Raw genomic sequence first — 14,795 nt, forward strand, 5'->3', positions numbered from 1 at the left:
GTCTCTATTGGGATTCCATACTTATTAGCTAACTCACTTAAAGTTTACAAAGGCATAGAACCTAAATCTATCAACGATAATAAAAGATGTGATTATAAGGAAAAAATACCCTCAATCTTGATGTTCAAATCTTGATCCTTCGATTCTTTAATTGCATAAACCCGAGCTGGACCTCCTGACTCAATCAGTGTAGCAATAGTATAAGTAATAACTCACTGCCTAACCGGTCTCCCATTACCTCTACCGCGACCACGGCCTCTAGTAGGAGCAGAAACAAGTGTTGAACTTTGAGTCTGCGAACACTCAACTCTATTTATGCAATCCCTAAGAAAATATTCCTTCTATCCACACTTAAAACAACCACCTGTAAACTTACAACACTCACTAGAATGCCTACGCTCACAATGCACATAAAGCAGCCATCCAGAACCACTCGTCGAACCACCATTACTAACCACTACATTACTCTACTACTTAAACTCACTTGGTCGAAACTCGTGTTGTGCACTCCTATCATAATCCTGAATATCATGTTTTCTCTTATACGGTCGTTTAGATACACCATCAGAAGTCCTCTTACCCAATTCAATTACCAAAGAACGAGGTGACTAAGCTAAAGTCTCCTCAACTGCTTTGGCTTTCTCAACCAACTCATAAAAAATCTCTACATTTTGTACTACCAAATTAACCCAAATCTCACGGTTAAACCCAAATTGGAACCTCTTACATTGATTCGTCTAAAGAAGTATCATCTTAGGAGTATACTAACTAAGTCACACAAACTAAGCCTCATTATTAGTCACTGACAAATCTCCTTGGACCAAATCTAAAAACTTATGCTTATGAGCCTCCATATACTGCTCGCTCATAAACTTCCTCTTAAAAACATCAAAAAAATAATTCCAAGTCAATATATTAGAAACATAACTTCTTCTAACCATATTCCACTAACGATATGTCTCACCATTGAGTAAAGACACATCACAACCCAACTTTTTCTCGTTAGAACAGGACATCTGTTCAATGGTCCTTTCAACTTCTTCCAACCAATACTCAACTACGATTGGGTCAGTACCTTTTACTCCAAAAAACTCTTTACTGCCCAATGCTCGAAGTCGTTCAAGTGGTAGCCCACGATTCATAAGTGCATGATTGGCAGGTATAGGAGTAAGGTTAGCACAAGAAATTCATTGAAACGCTCTAATTATTGCTTCCATTAGATGACCTATACCCTCATCAGGTATATTCACTCTACGCAGTAATACAGGAGGTGTAGAGGATTTACTATCCTCTTGAGCATTAGCTCTAATATTAACACATTTAGAAGGCATATATAATAATCTAGCATACACACAAACAAATAAATAGTGTGAGTGGCGAGAGGATGATCCAAGTCTCATTCTACAAGTAAACTTTTGGATTAAAGGCAATGTGTTCTCGTTTCTACCCCACATGCAATTCAATCAATGACATTACAACCAGTCTCATGCCATTCAATCAAGGTTATCTCACAATTCCAAAAAAATATAGAAATTTAGACTCATGAGTTTCGAAACTTCAAACACACAATAATTACATAGGTCTAAGAGTTATTTAACCTAGAGCTCTGATACTACCATATGTAACACCCTATGTGCCCGTCCTAGTCGTCAAGCTCGAATATTCAGATGCCATACCACCGTCTCATATCATACACAACAAGTAAAAGCTCGTTCTAAACAAAATGTCTTTCATATTATCATTCGTATAGGTTCTTGATCAAACATATTCTCATTTATAGACTATACATGCTGAACATATTTCAAAAGGTCTTAAAATAATAATTAAACATGCATAAGGTCCGTTTATCAAAATCTCAAAACTGCTACGTAAGTATCGATACTGACACTAGGGTATCGATATTTTCTTTAAGTGGTATCGATACCACCTAAAAAAATGATACCAAACTTGCATTATGTTTCTCGATTAAAAACCCAAAGTCTCAAAATTTATTGGTACTTGTCATAAAATATCGATACTTTAACCTCGAGTATCGATACTCGAGCAAAGGTATTGATACCAAATCTCTATTCTGACTTCCTGCACGTTTCAAAACACAGAGGTATCGATTTTAAAACCCGATTATCGATACCTTTGCTCCAAACCTCAAAAATGCAACATATATAAGCAATTTAGATCCTAAACATTATACATCAATTACTTCGACAAATAATCACTCAACAGCCTAATTAGAAGTTCAATATCGTAAAATCGTGTTCGAGAAAGTAACGTCAATCCATCATCATGTTAATGAACTCAAGCATAATAATAACATCCAATTCTTATAAACCGTACCAAAAACCAGTAAAATGTTTAGAAGTTAACATGGCTATAAACAAGTCTACCACATTGTCTTTTTCCTCAAAACATAAATAAATATAAAAAACTCACAAAATAATGTAAAAGTCTTGCTTGGATCACCTCTCAGAAGCACACCGCTCACACCGACACATTACTAATCTCCAATAGTTTAAAAAGAGTGGGTGAGCTTAACAAGCTCAGTGAATGCTCAGAATAACCATAATGCAAACAATTCATCAAGTATCAATGAAACAACCATATAACATAATCTCAACAGTTCCAACTCTAGTGTCATATTATATTTACTCGTGCATTATTACTAGTTCTTTTACATGGTAAAAATATTCACTTTTAAGCATATATTACATTACACGTATAATTACATAACGTTCAAGCACATATCGCAATACTCATATAAGCGCATAACATTCAACCATATATCGCAATACTCAAAAACAGGTTTATAGATAAATTGCATAATAGTCACATGTCATATAAATAGATATCAAAATACACATATTCATAGTTTAAGATAATTTGGCACTTGAGCTATGAAACATCAAAGTGAGTTTTATCATCACTCATCGGATACACAAGCCTCCAACACACTAAACATAAACTTATAGAGTCAAACATGTCCCAAAAGTGAAGCGTAAAGTTAACACTCTCCTTATTTCCCCTCACATGTCTCGTTGAATGGAGTTTAGCTTACATTCTCTTATCCCTCCAACATGTCCTAGTGCCTCAACACCTAAAATCATTGTACATATAAGAGAGGACTCACAATTCTATAGCATGCCAACTATATCCAACGGTTTCAAGATCACAATGCCAAAATATCTGAAATCAAACACATATCACTTACCGATTATCCGTACACTATCACTACATATTTGCATCTTTAGCAAAGCACTGTCACTAACATTTAAGATATCACATGTTATAACATCTCATCTCAATTCGCATATTCACAAGTATATAAGCACATAATTCACAAGATAACATAGGTATGAGAAAGTTTACACTCAGAATTTAGAGTAGGGGTTTAGGCTACTACCAAATTCCCAAATAACGCATTGAATCATGTCCACAAGCAATTATTCCAAACACTCACCAATTATGCTTTCGCTGAAAAGTCGAAAGCTCAAACTAGCTTTTCTTTATCTTTACCTCTACTCGTTGAAGGTCCTATCGAATCTAGAACTTCAACACAACAATTCACACAATAATGCATTCAATAATCAACTAAGAACTCACCATAAGCAATCAAAAACATAAACATAAGCTATGTTCCCATGTAACCGAAACTTATAACATAACAAACTTTAAATTTGAATATCTCGATCTATACTTAATCTTTTCTCCTAAAACCAATTATGTTCATCTTATAATTTACCTATGACTAATTCTCAACCTTTAAACTTCAACAAAATATGCAATTCATAGTATCGACTTTTTCGACATGTTTTATGGCTATTTTCTAAAAATTCATTAAAACTTAAGAAATCTTTAACGACACTTCAAAATAAGTTTAGAAACTTCTAATTATATCAAAACTAATTGAAAAATACTTTGAAATCATGTTTTTACTCAAAATCCAGAATTTCACCATTAACAACCCAATTTTTGACTTTTATTCAAAACATACTATTTAATGGCTAAAACCTTGGTTTTAAAGACTAAATAACATTTAAAACTAATTAGAAGTTGAATCGTTACCTTTGAATGACAAAAAAAAGAGTTTGATAAAAATCTCAAAAACTTGATAATGGATGAAGTTCAATTATGCATGCGAGATGGAGTTTCTGATTTTGCTAGAGATGAAGTGGACAAGGATAGAAGTTGAGAGGGCATCTAATTTCTCCTTCGGATTAAGGGTGGGGGAAAGAATGACTATGGAAGAATGACTGAAGAAAGTAGATGAAGGGATTGAAAGTAATTGAGAAACGACATATTGGTTACTGTGGTGTCTTAATTGTTGTTGTTGCTTTTTAGGAGAATTAAATCTTTATTTTTCATTGGCTGAGGCATTGGTGCCTTTTGAGTTGTTTCTTCGTTTTTTATTTACTAGTCTTAACAGCATGTTTGGTTGGGTGTATTGGTATAGCCATTACACCCCTAATCGGTGGGTCCCACTTAATCCCCCTTTAATCCTTTGTTTGGTTCAGTGTATTACTATTACGGGTCTAATACATTACAGATCTAATCCTCAAAATCCACCGATTTCTATTCCGGAAGGAAAGCTCAGTTTTGCTGCGTATTAAGTTCTCCCGATTTCTTCTACCCTGTTTTACCCTTCTAACTACTTCTTCTGATTTCTTCTGATTCCATAACTTTTTCCTTCCTTTCGGCCACCACAACTGCTTCTTCATCATCACTCATCAGCAGACTGCTTCTTCTTCTTCATCCGCTCGCCGATCGCTAGTCATCCGTGTCCATTTTCGGACAACGGTGTCTTGACAGTTCGTATTCTGTTGACACCAGTACGAGAGGGGAAGATCTGTGTCGGTGCTTCTCCATTGCCTGACATCCTTATACAAGAAAGGTTTTTTATTTGCTAACATTTTACATTTCATTCTGTTCTCTGAAAAAAATTAAATTTTGACCACACGCCAAGCAGCCCGAGCCCTTTTAGTTTTTAGTGATTACACTTCTCGGCTCCGGGCACTTAGCTCCTTATGGTTAGCCCGACCTAGAAACTGATATTATTTTATTTCATGAAAGCTCAACTTGACTGCATTAATGCTTTGCATAGAGTGTTCTCCCTATTTCACCTTTTGGTACCCATTGACGATTCTTGGATGGTGAAGCATAATGTGAAATGTAAATTTTGGTTGCTGTGGTTTACACTCACTAGTCTATGGAAATGGCAGTAATTTAGACAATTGCTGTATATTAAGTAGGATCTGAGCAAAATGTGTTTGTGATTGTGTGTAGTAATCTCACATGTGAGGCAAATCTTCCAAAACTTTGACCATCTTGTAATCACCTTAAGTGCAATGCTAACTTAGATAGTTCAATGCTTCCAAGTATTTAACCATCCACATATCATATTAGCATCAATTTTTCTCTGAATTGGCTATCTCTCTATATTACAATGTCTAATGTAATCAATGATGGAAATGATCCACAAAAGTTATTTACAAGTAACAAGATATTATGAACCACGATGTTGAACTCCCAGGCAGTTGATTTTGCATCTTGCTTGTTCATGAATGTTTGGTCTCCACTGGCCTGTAAAATTTTCGCCTATCCTTCCTTCCTGCAAGCATGAATATTTGTTCATGAATTCTCAAATAAAAATAACAACTAGCTTGAGGTTAACTAATTGTTAATAATGGCTGATATTAATCAGATAGCTACTGTCTATCATGCTGAAAACTTCTGTAACCTTAACGATGAAGAAATCCGAAAAAAGAAAAGGCTAGAAAAGTATATAGAATTATGCAGTTTGTTCAATTTGGTGTTTTAATGATGTTGTACCTTACATTTGTTCCAAAATCTTATTTCTTTTACAGATGTCTGAGTTACTTAATCAGAAGTCTTCTATACAAGGAAAAGTTCATTCAGGGTATCTTAACAGTATCTTCGATTTGAGTGGAAATTGGCTTCATGATGCTACAGACACCAAAACTCTCGCTTTCGATGGTTACTTTATTTCGTTGTACTATTTACACCTTACAGCATTTCCACTTGTTCTAAACGACAGAGTTAAGAAGTCTGTTCCACCTCATTGGGATCCAGCAGCCTTGTTTAGGTAACTTTTCCACATATTGTTTGCACATTTTTGGCATTAAGAATCATATGGATTATGCGGATGCTTTTTGAATGAATGAAGAAATAGTACTGGTGACCCTACTTTATAAACGCTTGCCTATGTTAAAGAAAATATATTATTGTTATGCTGAATTAAAGTGGTTCTCAACTGGTTGGGTCGATCATGTGGCCATATGCTGTAAAAATATAGTGTAACTAATTATATGTGGGATGATGAAGGAGCTGCAATATGTGTTTTCAACTTTCTTATGCAATTTTAGCTAATTTCTAAACATTTTTTCTCAAAGAAGTAGGATTCTGTTTATTGATCATTAGATTGAACTTTCGGCATATAAACTGTTACATAATTGTGCTTCTATTGCCTAATTGGAAAATTTTGAGACAAGGATAAGTTACTCTAGTCCATCGTAAAGTTATAAAATTGCTACTGCTATGGTTGTTGTCAATAGTTGTAGTATAATATGCAGTATATATCTAATAATTTGTGTTTTGGTAGGTTCATACAGACATATGGAACACACATAATAGTCGGCATGGCTATCGGTGGTCAAGATTTAATATGTGTCAGGCAAAACTCTTCCTCTACAATTCCTACATCCGAGCTTAGAGGGTATTTGGAGGACCTCGGAGATGTTATGTTTTCAGATGGGAAAAGCCCTTCATTAATACAGAGAAAGTCAAGAGATGGCAAACAAAAAGTATAAGCAACTCATTTATATTTAAGGGCCCTTTCTTCTTTTGTTCGGTAAACACTGGTATTTTTACTAAATGTCGTATATTTATGTAGGTGCCCGACATCTTTAACCGTATTTTGCAATCAAGCACCATGCAGTTGGCCAGCATTGCAGAAACATCGAGCGTTCGGCACATTGAGGTACTAAGCCATTGAGGGCTTGGTGGTGATTGGCAAAACCCCTTTGCATTCAAACCCCTTGTCCTCTGTCTCTGCGGTTTTCTGATTCCAGTTCTTTATTCTTAAAAATTATATCTAAATTTGTTTATTGTGATCGCGATTCTGTTCGTTCTAAATAACTTTCTCATTGACAAAGAAAGTATGTGTCCCATAAAGAACTGCAAAAAGTTCAAAAACAAAGAAAGTAGTGTTAAACCACTAATGAACATGTCTAGAAGTGTGTATATGGTATATGCCCCATGTTTTGAAGTCTTTACTCTTTAGCATGTCTAAGAGAATGTGTATAGTATTTGCATGTTGAATTTTATATAAGCAAATTAAGTGATCAGTTTACTAATGCAGGGCAGAAGCAGATGAGTTGTGCCAAACGCTGGAGGAGAAAGAGGACAGTTCATGTACTGCCTCAGATCAGTTTTCTTGTATCACAATATAATGAACCTTGCTAAACAAGTTATGCGTGCAATTTAGTTGGAGAGGTTTTTTGTTAGGTCATGTAAGACTTTTGTTGGTTAAACTATTAGAAATTCAAGAGCAAATTGGGTCCTCTAATATAAAAATGAGCAATTTAGTCCTTATATAATTCGTTTTGAAGCAAACAAGTAACTTTTGAATAGTTTTAATATTTTTCTTATCTAAATGCTCGTGGAAAAAATTGAAAATAAACATGTCTAAAAGTTTAATCATAAAAAATCCATCTTTCTACAGAAAATATAACAAAAAAAGAAGTTAAAATGAACGAAGAAAACAACATTGAAGACCAAAATTGCTTCAAGTCAAATCTAGAAACAAAAATGAAATTGAGAAAATAAAATTTACGTTCTAAATTTTAGAATTCGAAATTGTTGATGCACGAACAATAGAATCCTAATTTGTCAATGGACAGAAAATCACTGATGAGATGAGTTGAAAGGTGCTTTACGGTCGGAAATGGAATACATAATTGGGAATATGAAGAAAAACCCTAATTCATTATGTTGATACAATCATAAGAATATTTAATACTAAGAATTTTATTAAATTATATATTTTTGTTAAATTATATTTAATAATAATTATTTTAAATTATATTTTATAGTATTATATATTATGATTTTAGTAAATTCATATAAGAATATTTAATACTAAGAATTTTATTAAATTATATATTTTTGTTAAATTATATTTAATAATAATTATTTTAAATTATATTTTATAATATTATATATTATAATTTTAGAAAATTCATATATTTTATTAAATTATATATTTTTATTAAATTATATTTAATAATAATTATGTTAAAATATGATTAAATTATTTATTATTTATATTAATAATCTTATTAAAATTTAATAACAATAACAATAATCATTTACCTAAACAAATTTATGCTAAGGGTATTCTAGTCATTTTAGTTTTTTCCATTATGCTATTACAACTCCATTCCATTCAACCAAACACAAGATTACTATTACGTCTCTATTCCATTACATTCAACCAAACAGTTGATTTGCTATTACACCTCTAATCCAATACAGCGAACCAAACGTGCCCTAAGTGTTTTGGCCTAAGATTTTGTCTTTTGTAATTAGGCTCATTGTTTTCCTGCTTTAATAAAAGTCCAGCATTTTATTCAAAAAAAAATTGTGTAATTACAATATATACTATCAAACATGACATAAAAAATTATAATATAATTACATTCTATCAGTAAAAAAACGTCTAGTGAAATAAAATTTTAGTAATTTCAAGGTGTAATTATTACCCTCTCAAATTACTCTATAGTGTCCAAATTAAGGTAGTTAATACCGCACCAATCGTACCATTTTTGTCTTGAAATTGGTTCATATTGGTACCAACATGTGGGTGTATCATTTAGGTTTAGCAATTTTTTAAATATTTTTCACATATATATTTATAATTTAATTTTTAATTTCTTGATAAATTATATATATATTTAAATATTTTAAATTATATATATCAATACCGAACTGACTACTATAAACCAAATGAGCCTTTTTTTTAATATATTATTGAAAATATTATTATTTATAGTAAAATTAAAGAATACTATTACAACATTTATTAACAAAAAAAAAGCTCCCTATTTTTTTAGCTATACTTTCTCTTGACTTATAATTTTAGCTATACTTTAATTTTAGAGTTAACAATATTTTTTTTTTGCATTTGATGTTAATAAATATATATATAATTATATTGAATAATTATTCGATATATTGGTGATAAGAAATTTAATTTTACAATATTAAAATTTTATTATGTATCCTTAAATTTTATTTAAAATTAGAAAAATAAACGAAATTAATGTAAAAATCTCAATCTATTTGTTAGAGTAAAAATTTCTAGGCTTGTGTGCCAAATAATTAGGCATTTTTATTCCCACACTTTATTTTTGAAATATAAGAGATAAAGAATTCAATATTAAAATTATAAATGAGATTCTTTATCGTTAATTTCTGTTTGGACGAAATATATCAGTAATTTATTCATTCAATATATTATCACTCAAAAACAGTTATAGAATCTATAAATAATAATAGTAATAGTAAATATCAAATATTAAAAAAACTAAATTCATATAATATTTTGGGCGTTAAAAAAAAGGGGTTAATTAGCAAAAAAAAAAGGCCAATTTTAAAAGTTAATTAACAAATTAGGTTATTTTTTCTCAAATTTAGAGAACTATATCGATTTTGAAGAGAAAAACCAAAAAAGTGTCCTGAAAAAAACACTTTCTACAAAAGGAGTTTTTTTTTATATCAGCTTCTCTAATTAGATGGTCAAATAATAATGTTTTCATTCTTAAGTGCCAAGTTCGATTCTTAAGCACATTTATATCTTTTCATGTTGTTTCAATTTTTTTTATTAATTAATACAATATGAAATAAAAAATACAAATGTGCTTAGAAGAGAATTAAACTTAGGACTTAAGGGATGAAATCATCATTATTTGACCATCTAACTAAAGAAGCTAATGTTTTCGATTTTTCTCTAAAATCGATCTATCTAAATTTAAAAAAAAACAACCTAAATTACTAATTAACTTTTAAAACTGAAATTTTTTTTTTTGCTAATCTACCTTTAAAAAAAAAGGAGAGCTCACCCTTTGAAAAAGGAGTAGCACGTGCCCACATGGCTGCCGTAGGGAAATCAAGTCCCAAAAGAGATAAAAAATGAGAATGTCAGTCCAAAAAGCATCCTCAAAATTAAAGAAAAAAAAAAGAGGAGACTCAACTGTCTTTCACGCTGCGCTACCGTCTCAGCAACCGTGCCGCCGCCGGAACACCCACCATAGTCACCGTTGATTAGCTGTCAGACAAGAAGAGACAACAATATACATAACAAACCAGGGCGTATAATTAAACAGTAGAAACAACGACAATTGAAATGACAACAATGCCGTCAATTGCTAAAGTCAATTCCATTTGTTCACTTGGGTATTCACGTAAAATTACAAAAATCATAATACATTATAAAAAAAGGAAAAAAAAAAGAAACTACGTACTAAACCGTATACAAAAAAGAAAAAGGAAAGGGAAAAAAGTCCTCCGTAGATCGAAGCAGTCAATCGTCGGAATCGTCATCGCCGCCGAAAATGGAAACACGATTGTAAAGCAAGAACAAGATGAGGAGAAGGAACAAGGCGACCCCAAAGGGAGAGCCGCTGACGCGGTGGATGGTGTCGGGTTCGCCGGTGGAAAAGACGGCGGAGACGAAGGAGCCGCGATCTGAGGAAAGGAACTGGATTGTGAGGAGTAGGATGATGGGCAAGAGGAGGAGACCGAGGGGAGTCAAGAGCTCGGAAATGGCTTCAGTTATGGCTTCGCCTTGATCGCCGAACAAGAATGGGGCTAAGACCACGATGCCCACCACCACAGCTAGTATTATTCCATGGGGTGCACCTCCGCCTTGTCTTTCGGGTAACATTGTAGTTGTTGTTTCGTAGGGTTGGGTCTTGGTTGTTCCAAAGGTGTTTTGGGGTCTGAAACGAGTGATGTGAGTGAAACTGTGAAAGGGAAAAGGGGTGTTGGGCGGCTTGAAATAAGGGTGGGGAGACGCGTTTTACCAAAATTTTAAATTATTAATAATATTTTTATTGAACTTTGGAGATTCATTGTTTGTATTCATATTTTTTTATGTTTTTTTTTATATATTTTCATATTAAAGTTATCAGTCTTCCATTAATATTATTTTCAAAATTCAAGCATAAATTTTATAAAATAAGTGTAATAATAAATTTAACCTTAAATATTTTTTATCATTTTATTTTTATTATTTGTATTAGTCATTAATTTTTAAAATTTCATCAAATTATTTTTCTAACAAAAAGTTTAACAAAATTTATTAAAAATTTCATCAAATTTAGCAATGGTGATATGGAAACTTGCATAACAGTTCATGTATGCTTAATAAAAATTAAAAAAATTTAATACATATTTTAAAACTATCCATGTCACCAATAAGTACGCTTAGATTATCATATAGGTTGTCACATTTGTGCCGTTAAAATTTTAAAAATTCAGTCAAATTTTTTCATAAAAAAGAAGTATTTTAACTAAAATTTGAAGGTTAAGGGTCAAAATTATCAAAAAAAAAAAAGAATTAGGGCCAAAATGACAAAAAGAAGTTAGTTTTAAAGGTTAAATTTGTTATTATACCTTTAAAATATGATTCTCTAATATTCTCCTATCTGGTAATTTTATCACACTTAATTCTTTTAAGAGTCGAATCAAGTAGGATCCTAAATGAAAAAAAAAAGTTTTTCAATGTTTTTTTATTCATAATATTTGAACTTAAAAACGTACATCAAACTTACCACTCAATCAAATGAAAAGAGACTTTATGTTTTTATTAATGGTCATAGTCTTTTTTTAACAAATATTTCATAAATAAAAAAGGATTACAATATGAAAAAGGCTTATGTCCCATACAAACAAAGGCCGATGAGAGCACAAACCTAGCTACATAAAGTAGGGAAAATCAATTGAGGGTCTTAACCTCGTAAAAGATAAAGCCTCGAAAGGCTAGGAAACCTAACATTCTATAATGTAGAATACAGGCCTCTTGTGGAAATGCAAGAGCAAAGAAAGACGCCAACACGACATATCAACTCTCTCGACACTAACCATCAAGAAACAAACTCTTGATGCAATGAGTGACTGTTGTCACGCGTGCACATAAAAACAAACGATTTTAGAAAAACTATTTTAAAGAGTGATTTTTAACTACAAGCGTATAATATTAATTGTAATATTTATAGTTCCAATAGAACACGAAGTATTCCAAAGGGTTAAACCTAAGGGAGGAGGCGATTGAGGAAATCCTAATTAGGAGAATGCATGTAACACTGGGAAAGTTAGGACCAAATTGAAAGGATTAGTGAACTGATAGACTTCACCGGGAAATTCAAAAATTTTAGTGGTCGAATTTCGATTAGTTGGATCTCAATCCTTGTTCAGTTAGGATGGAACTGGTTGGTTCCAAAGTGGGAGACAAAATGATTAATGATGAATGGTAAAGACGGTTGGTGAAAATCGTACTAAAGGTGTATATATATAAGTGTGTGGAGACAGAATTTTCTCAATTCTGCTTACCAAAATTTTAATCTAAAGTATCATCTTCTTCAGTCACTCTGAAAAAGAAGAGGATTTAGCTAAAGGAAGCTCTGTATGCCACAACAGTCGTGTGAATTGAAGCTTGGTAGTAGAGAAATTGAGGAACTGGTAAGTTTCCTTACCCTTCTGAACTCATATATTAAAGGAAGAAGTAGTAAGAACTCTTAAAAGCTTCTATACAATGATGGATTCTTTGTTTTAAGGGTTGAACACGTTTAGTTTAACCGATGAATGGTTATCATGCTTAGCTGTTATGACAAAAGAGGCTCTAGGGTACAAACAAGCTAAGCTGACAATGAGAGAAAAAAATAAAGTGAGTCTTTGTACCTTACCTTCCAGATGATAAATGATGTCTTGTGACTTGCTTGTATCACATTGTTTCTATATAGAGGTTGTCTAAGATTGTGGTATGTATATGCAAAGTACTGTGGAAGCTTGCCAATTGTTTCCTAATTGTTTAATAATATATAGTTGATGATTAGTTAACTGGCGTGTTGTACATATAATGATAATTTGTATGATATGCTTGAGTATTGTATGTGTGGTGTGAAGGGAAATTATTGACAGGCTAGATGAAGTTAGGATTTGAGAAATGAGAACTTCTGTTAAATATCGCCATACGGTGTTTTTGAGTGCAAATCATGATGTACAAAGCTCCAGGCCTTACGGAGGGAACACTACAGTGTTCGAGCATCAATGTTAAAAATTGCGAAACAAAGGAATGGGCGGATGGATAAAGAAAATGGAATTCCTGTTAAATATCGCCATACAATGTTTTTAAGTGCAAATCGTGATGTGCGAAGCTCCGGGCCTTACGGAGGGGACACTTTGGTTTTCAAGCATCAATGTTAGATATGAGATAAATCGACATCGATATCAATTAGGTTCCATAGAGCAATACTACGATGGCGGTCAGCAGGCTCTATAGGGTGACACTGCGACGACGATAAGGTCTTACAGGGTGACACCTCTAAAGAGGTTTAATGTGTATGACATAGCTCAGTTATGGCAACATATGGAGTTCGCCAAGATAATAAACTTAGGGATTGTAATGTGTAATACCATAACTCGGCTATGACAACCAAAAAAGTCCGCCAATACAGTAAACATGAGAAATAATGTGTAAGACCATGCTTGGCTAGGGTAACATAGGTAGTCCGTTGGGATTCTAAACAAGGGGTAGTTCACCGAAACACTAAAGAAAGTCCAGCAGAATGTAAAAAAGAGGTCTCACTGGAGAAGTTCGCAGATCCGTATACCTGGAGAGACATTAAGTTTTAAATTAGAGTTTGCAATGTGACTGGTGCGATAAGTCACAGGAACAAATGAGCTTGGTTCGTCTGAGAAACACAGACCACCGGGACAATGAGAGAATTTGCCAAAGGCAATGATGAATGAGGCCAAGGAAACATCTCAACCTAGTTAAGGTAAAAAGAGGAAGAAACTCCTTAAATAGGAAGGTATACGAAGTATATGTCAAAACAAGTCCACCAGGGAAGTTGCAGATCCCATATGGCTTAAGTAGACACAGAATAGGTTGTAATAGAATATTAGTTATAAATTGTAAGTCAACAAGGAGTCAGCCAGAAGATTTGGTAGGTCGATAAGAGTATTCTTGGGAGGAAAAGTCTTTTCAAGACTAAATGACCAGTAAAGACTAATAGAGAATAGTTGGAAAACGAAGATCCGTTAGGGCCATGAAAAATAGTATAAATCTTGTTGATCTACCAAAGGTAGGAACCATATGTCTAATGAAGCCTCTTTATGGAATGTGTTGAAACAGTGGGTGCTATGAGAGGGAGGGTTGCATTGTGAGCACTAGCTTTTCTCCAAGGAAAAGAGAATGTATTCTAGCAAGGACCCACGTTTACGCCAATATTTTGGGTATCGCTAAGTGTCACCAGTCGAAAGAATTGAATATGAGAATTAAGGATGTGGGTCAGAAATAAATGGGATGAAACCCTAATGAGAAATCATGATTATAGTCAGATTAGGGATCTAAGTTTGCCAATAAATAGCTCAGAGTGCCCAAGACATGGGCCTTGCCAACTAAGTTCGCAAAATCTCCTATGAGATCTAGGGAGTTTAATTTTGAACCAGAAAACTCAATTCCTTAAAAATTTATAAGATCTTATATGCATATATGTACA

General features: G+C 32.9%; 1 protein-coding gene and 2 long non-coding RNA genes across 3 annotated transcripts; 2 read left to right on the forward strand and 1 right to left on the reverse strand.

Annotated features, from left to right (window-relative positions):
- The first annotated feature begins 4,794 nt into the window (after positions 1–4,794).
- On the forward strand, positions 4,795–7,605 carry LOC107939527 (uncharacterized). Its single transcript, XR_001695138.2, has 3 exons — positions 4,795–4,885; positions 5,859–6,815; positions 6,905–7,605. It is a non-coding gene; the product is annotated as an uncharacterized lncRNA (long non-coding RNA).
- Positions 4,892–5,372, forward strand: LOC121222218 (uncharacterized). Its single transcript, XR_005919356.1, has 2 exons — positions 4,892–5,021; positions 5,096–5,372. It is a non-coding gene; the product is annotated as an uncharacterized lncRNA (long non-coding RNA).
- Positions 7,606–10,412: 2,807 nt separating the features above from the next.
- LOC107916173 (uncharacterized) lies at positions 10,413–11,136 on the reverse strand. Its single transcript, XM_016845322.2, has one exon. The coding sequence runs from the start codon at positions 10,955–10,957 to the stop codon at positions 10,595–10,597; it is 363 nt and encodes a 120-aa protein (XP_016700811.1). The 5' UTR covers positions 10,958–11,136; the 3' UTR covers positions 10,413–10,594.
- Between the last annotated feature and the right edge of the window lie 3,659 nt (positions 11,137–14,795).

The sequence above is a fragment of the Gossypium hirsutum genome, chromosome D10, assembly GCF_007990345.1.
Source record: "Gossypium hirsutum isolate 1008001.06 chromosome D10, Gossypium_hirsutum_v2.1, whole genome shotgun sequence".
In the NCBI taxonomy this organism is placed as follows: domain Eukaryota; kingdom Viridiplantae; phylum Streptophyta; class Magnoliopsida; order Malvales; family Malvaceae; genus Gossypium; species Gossypium hirsutum.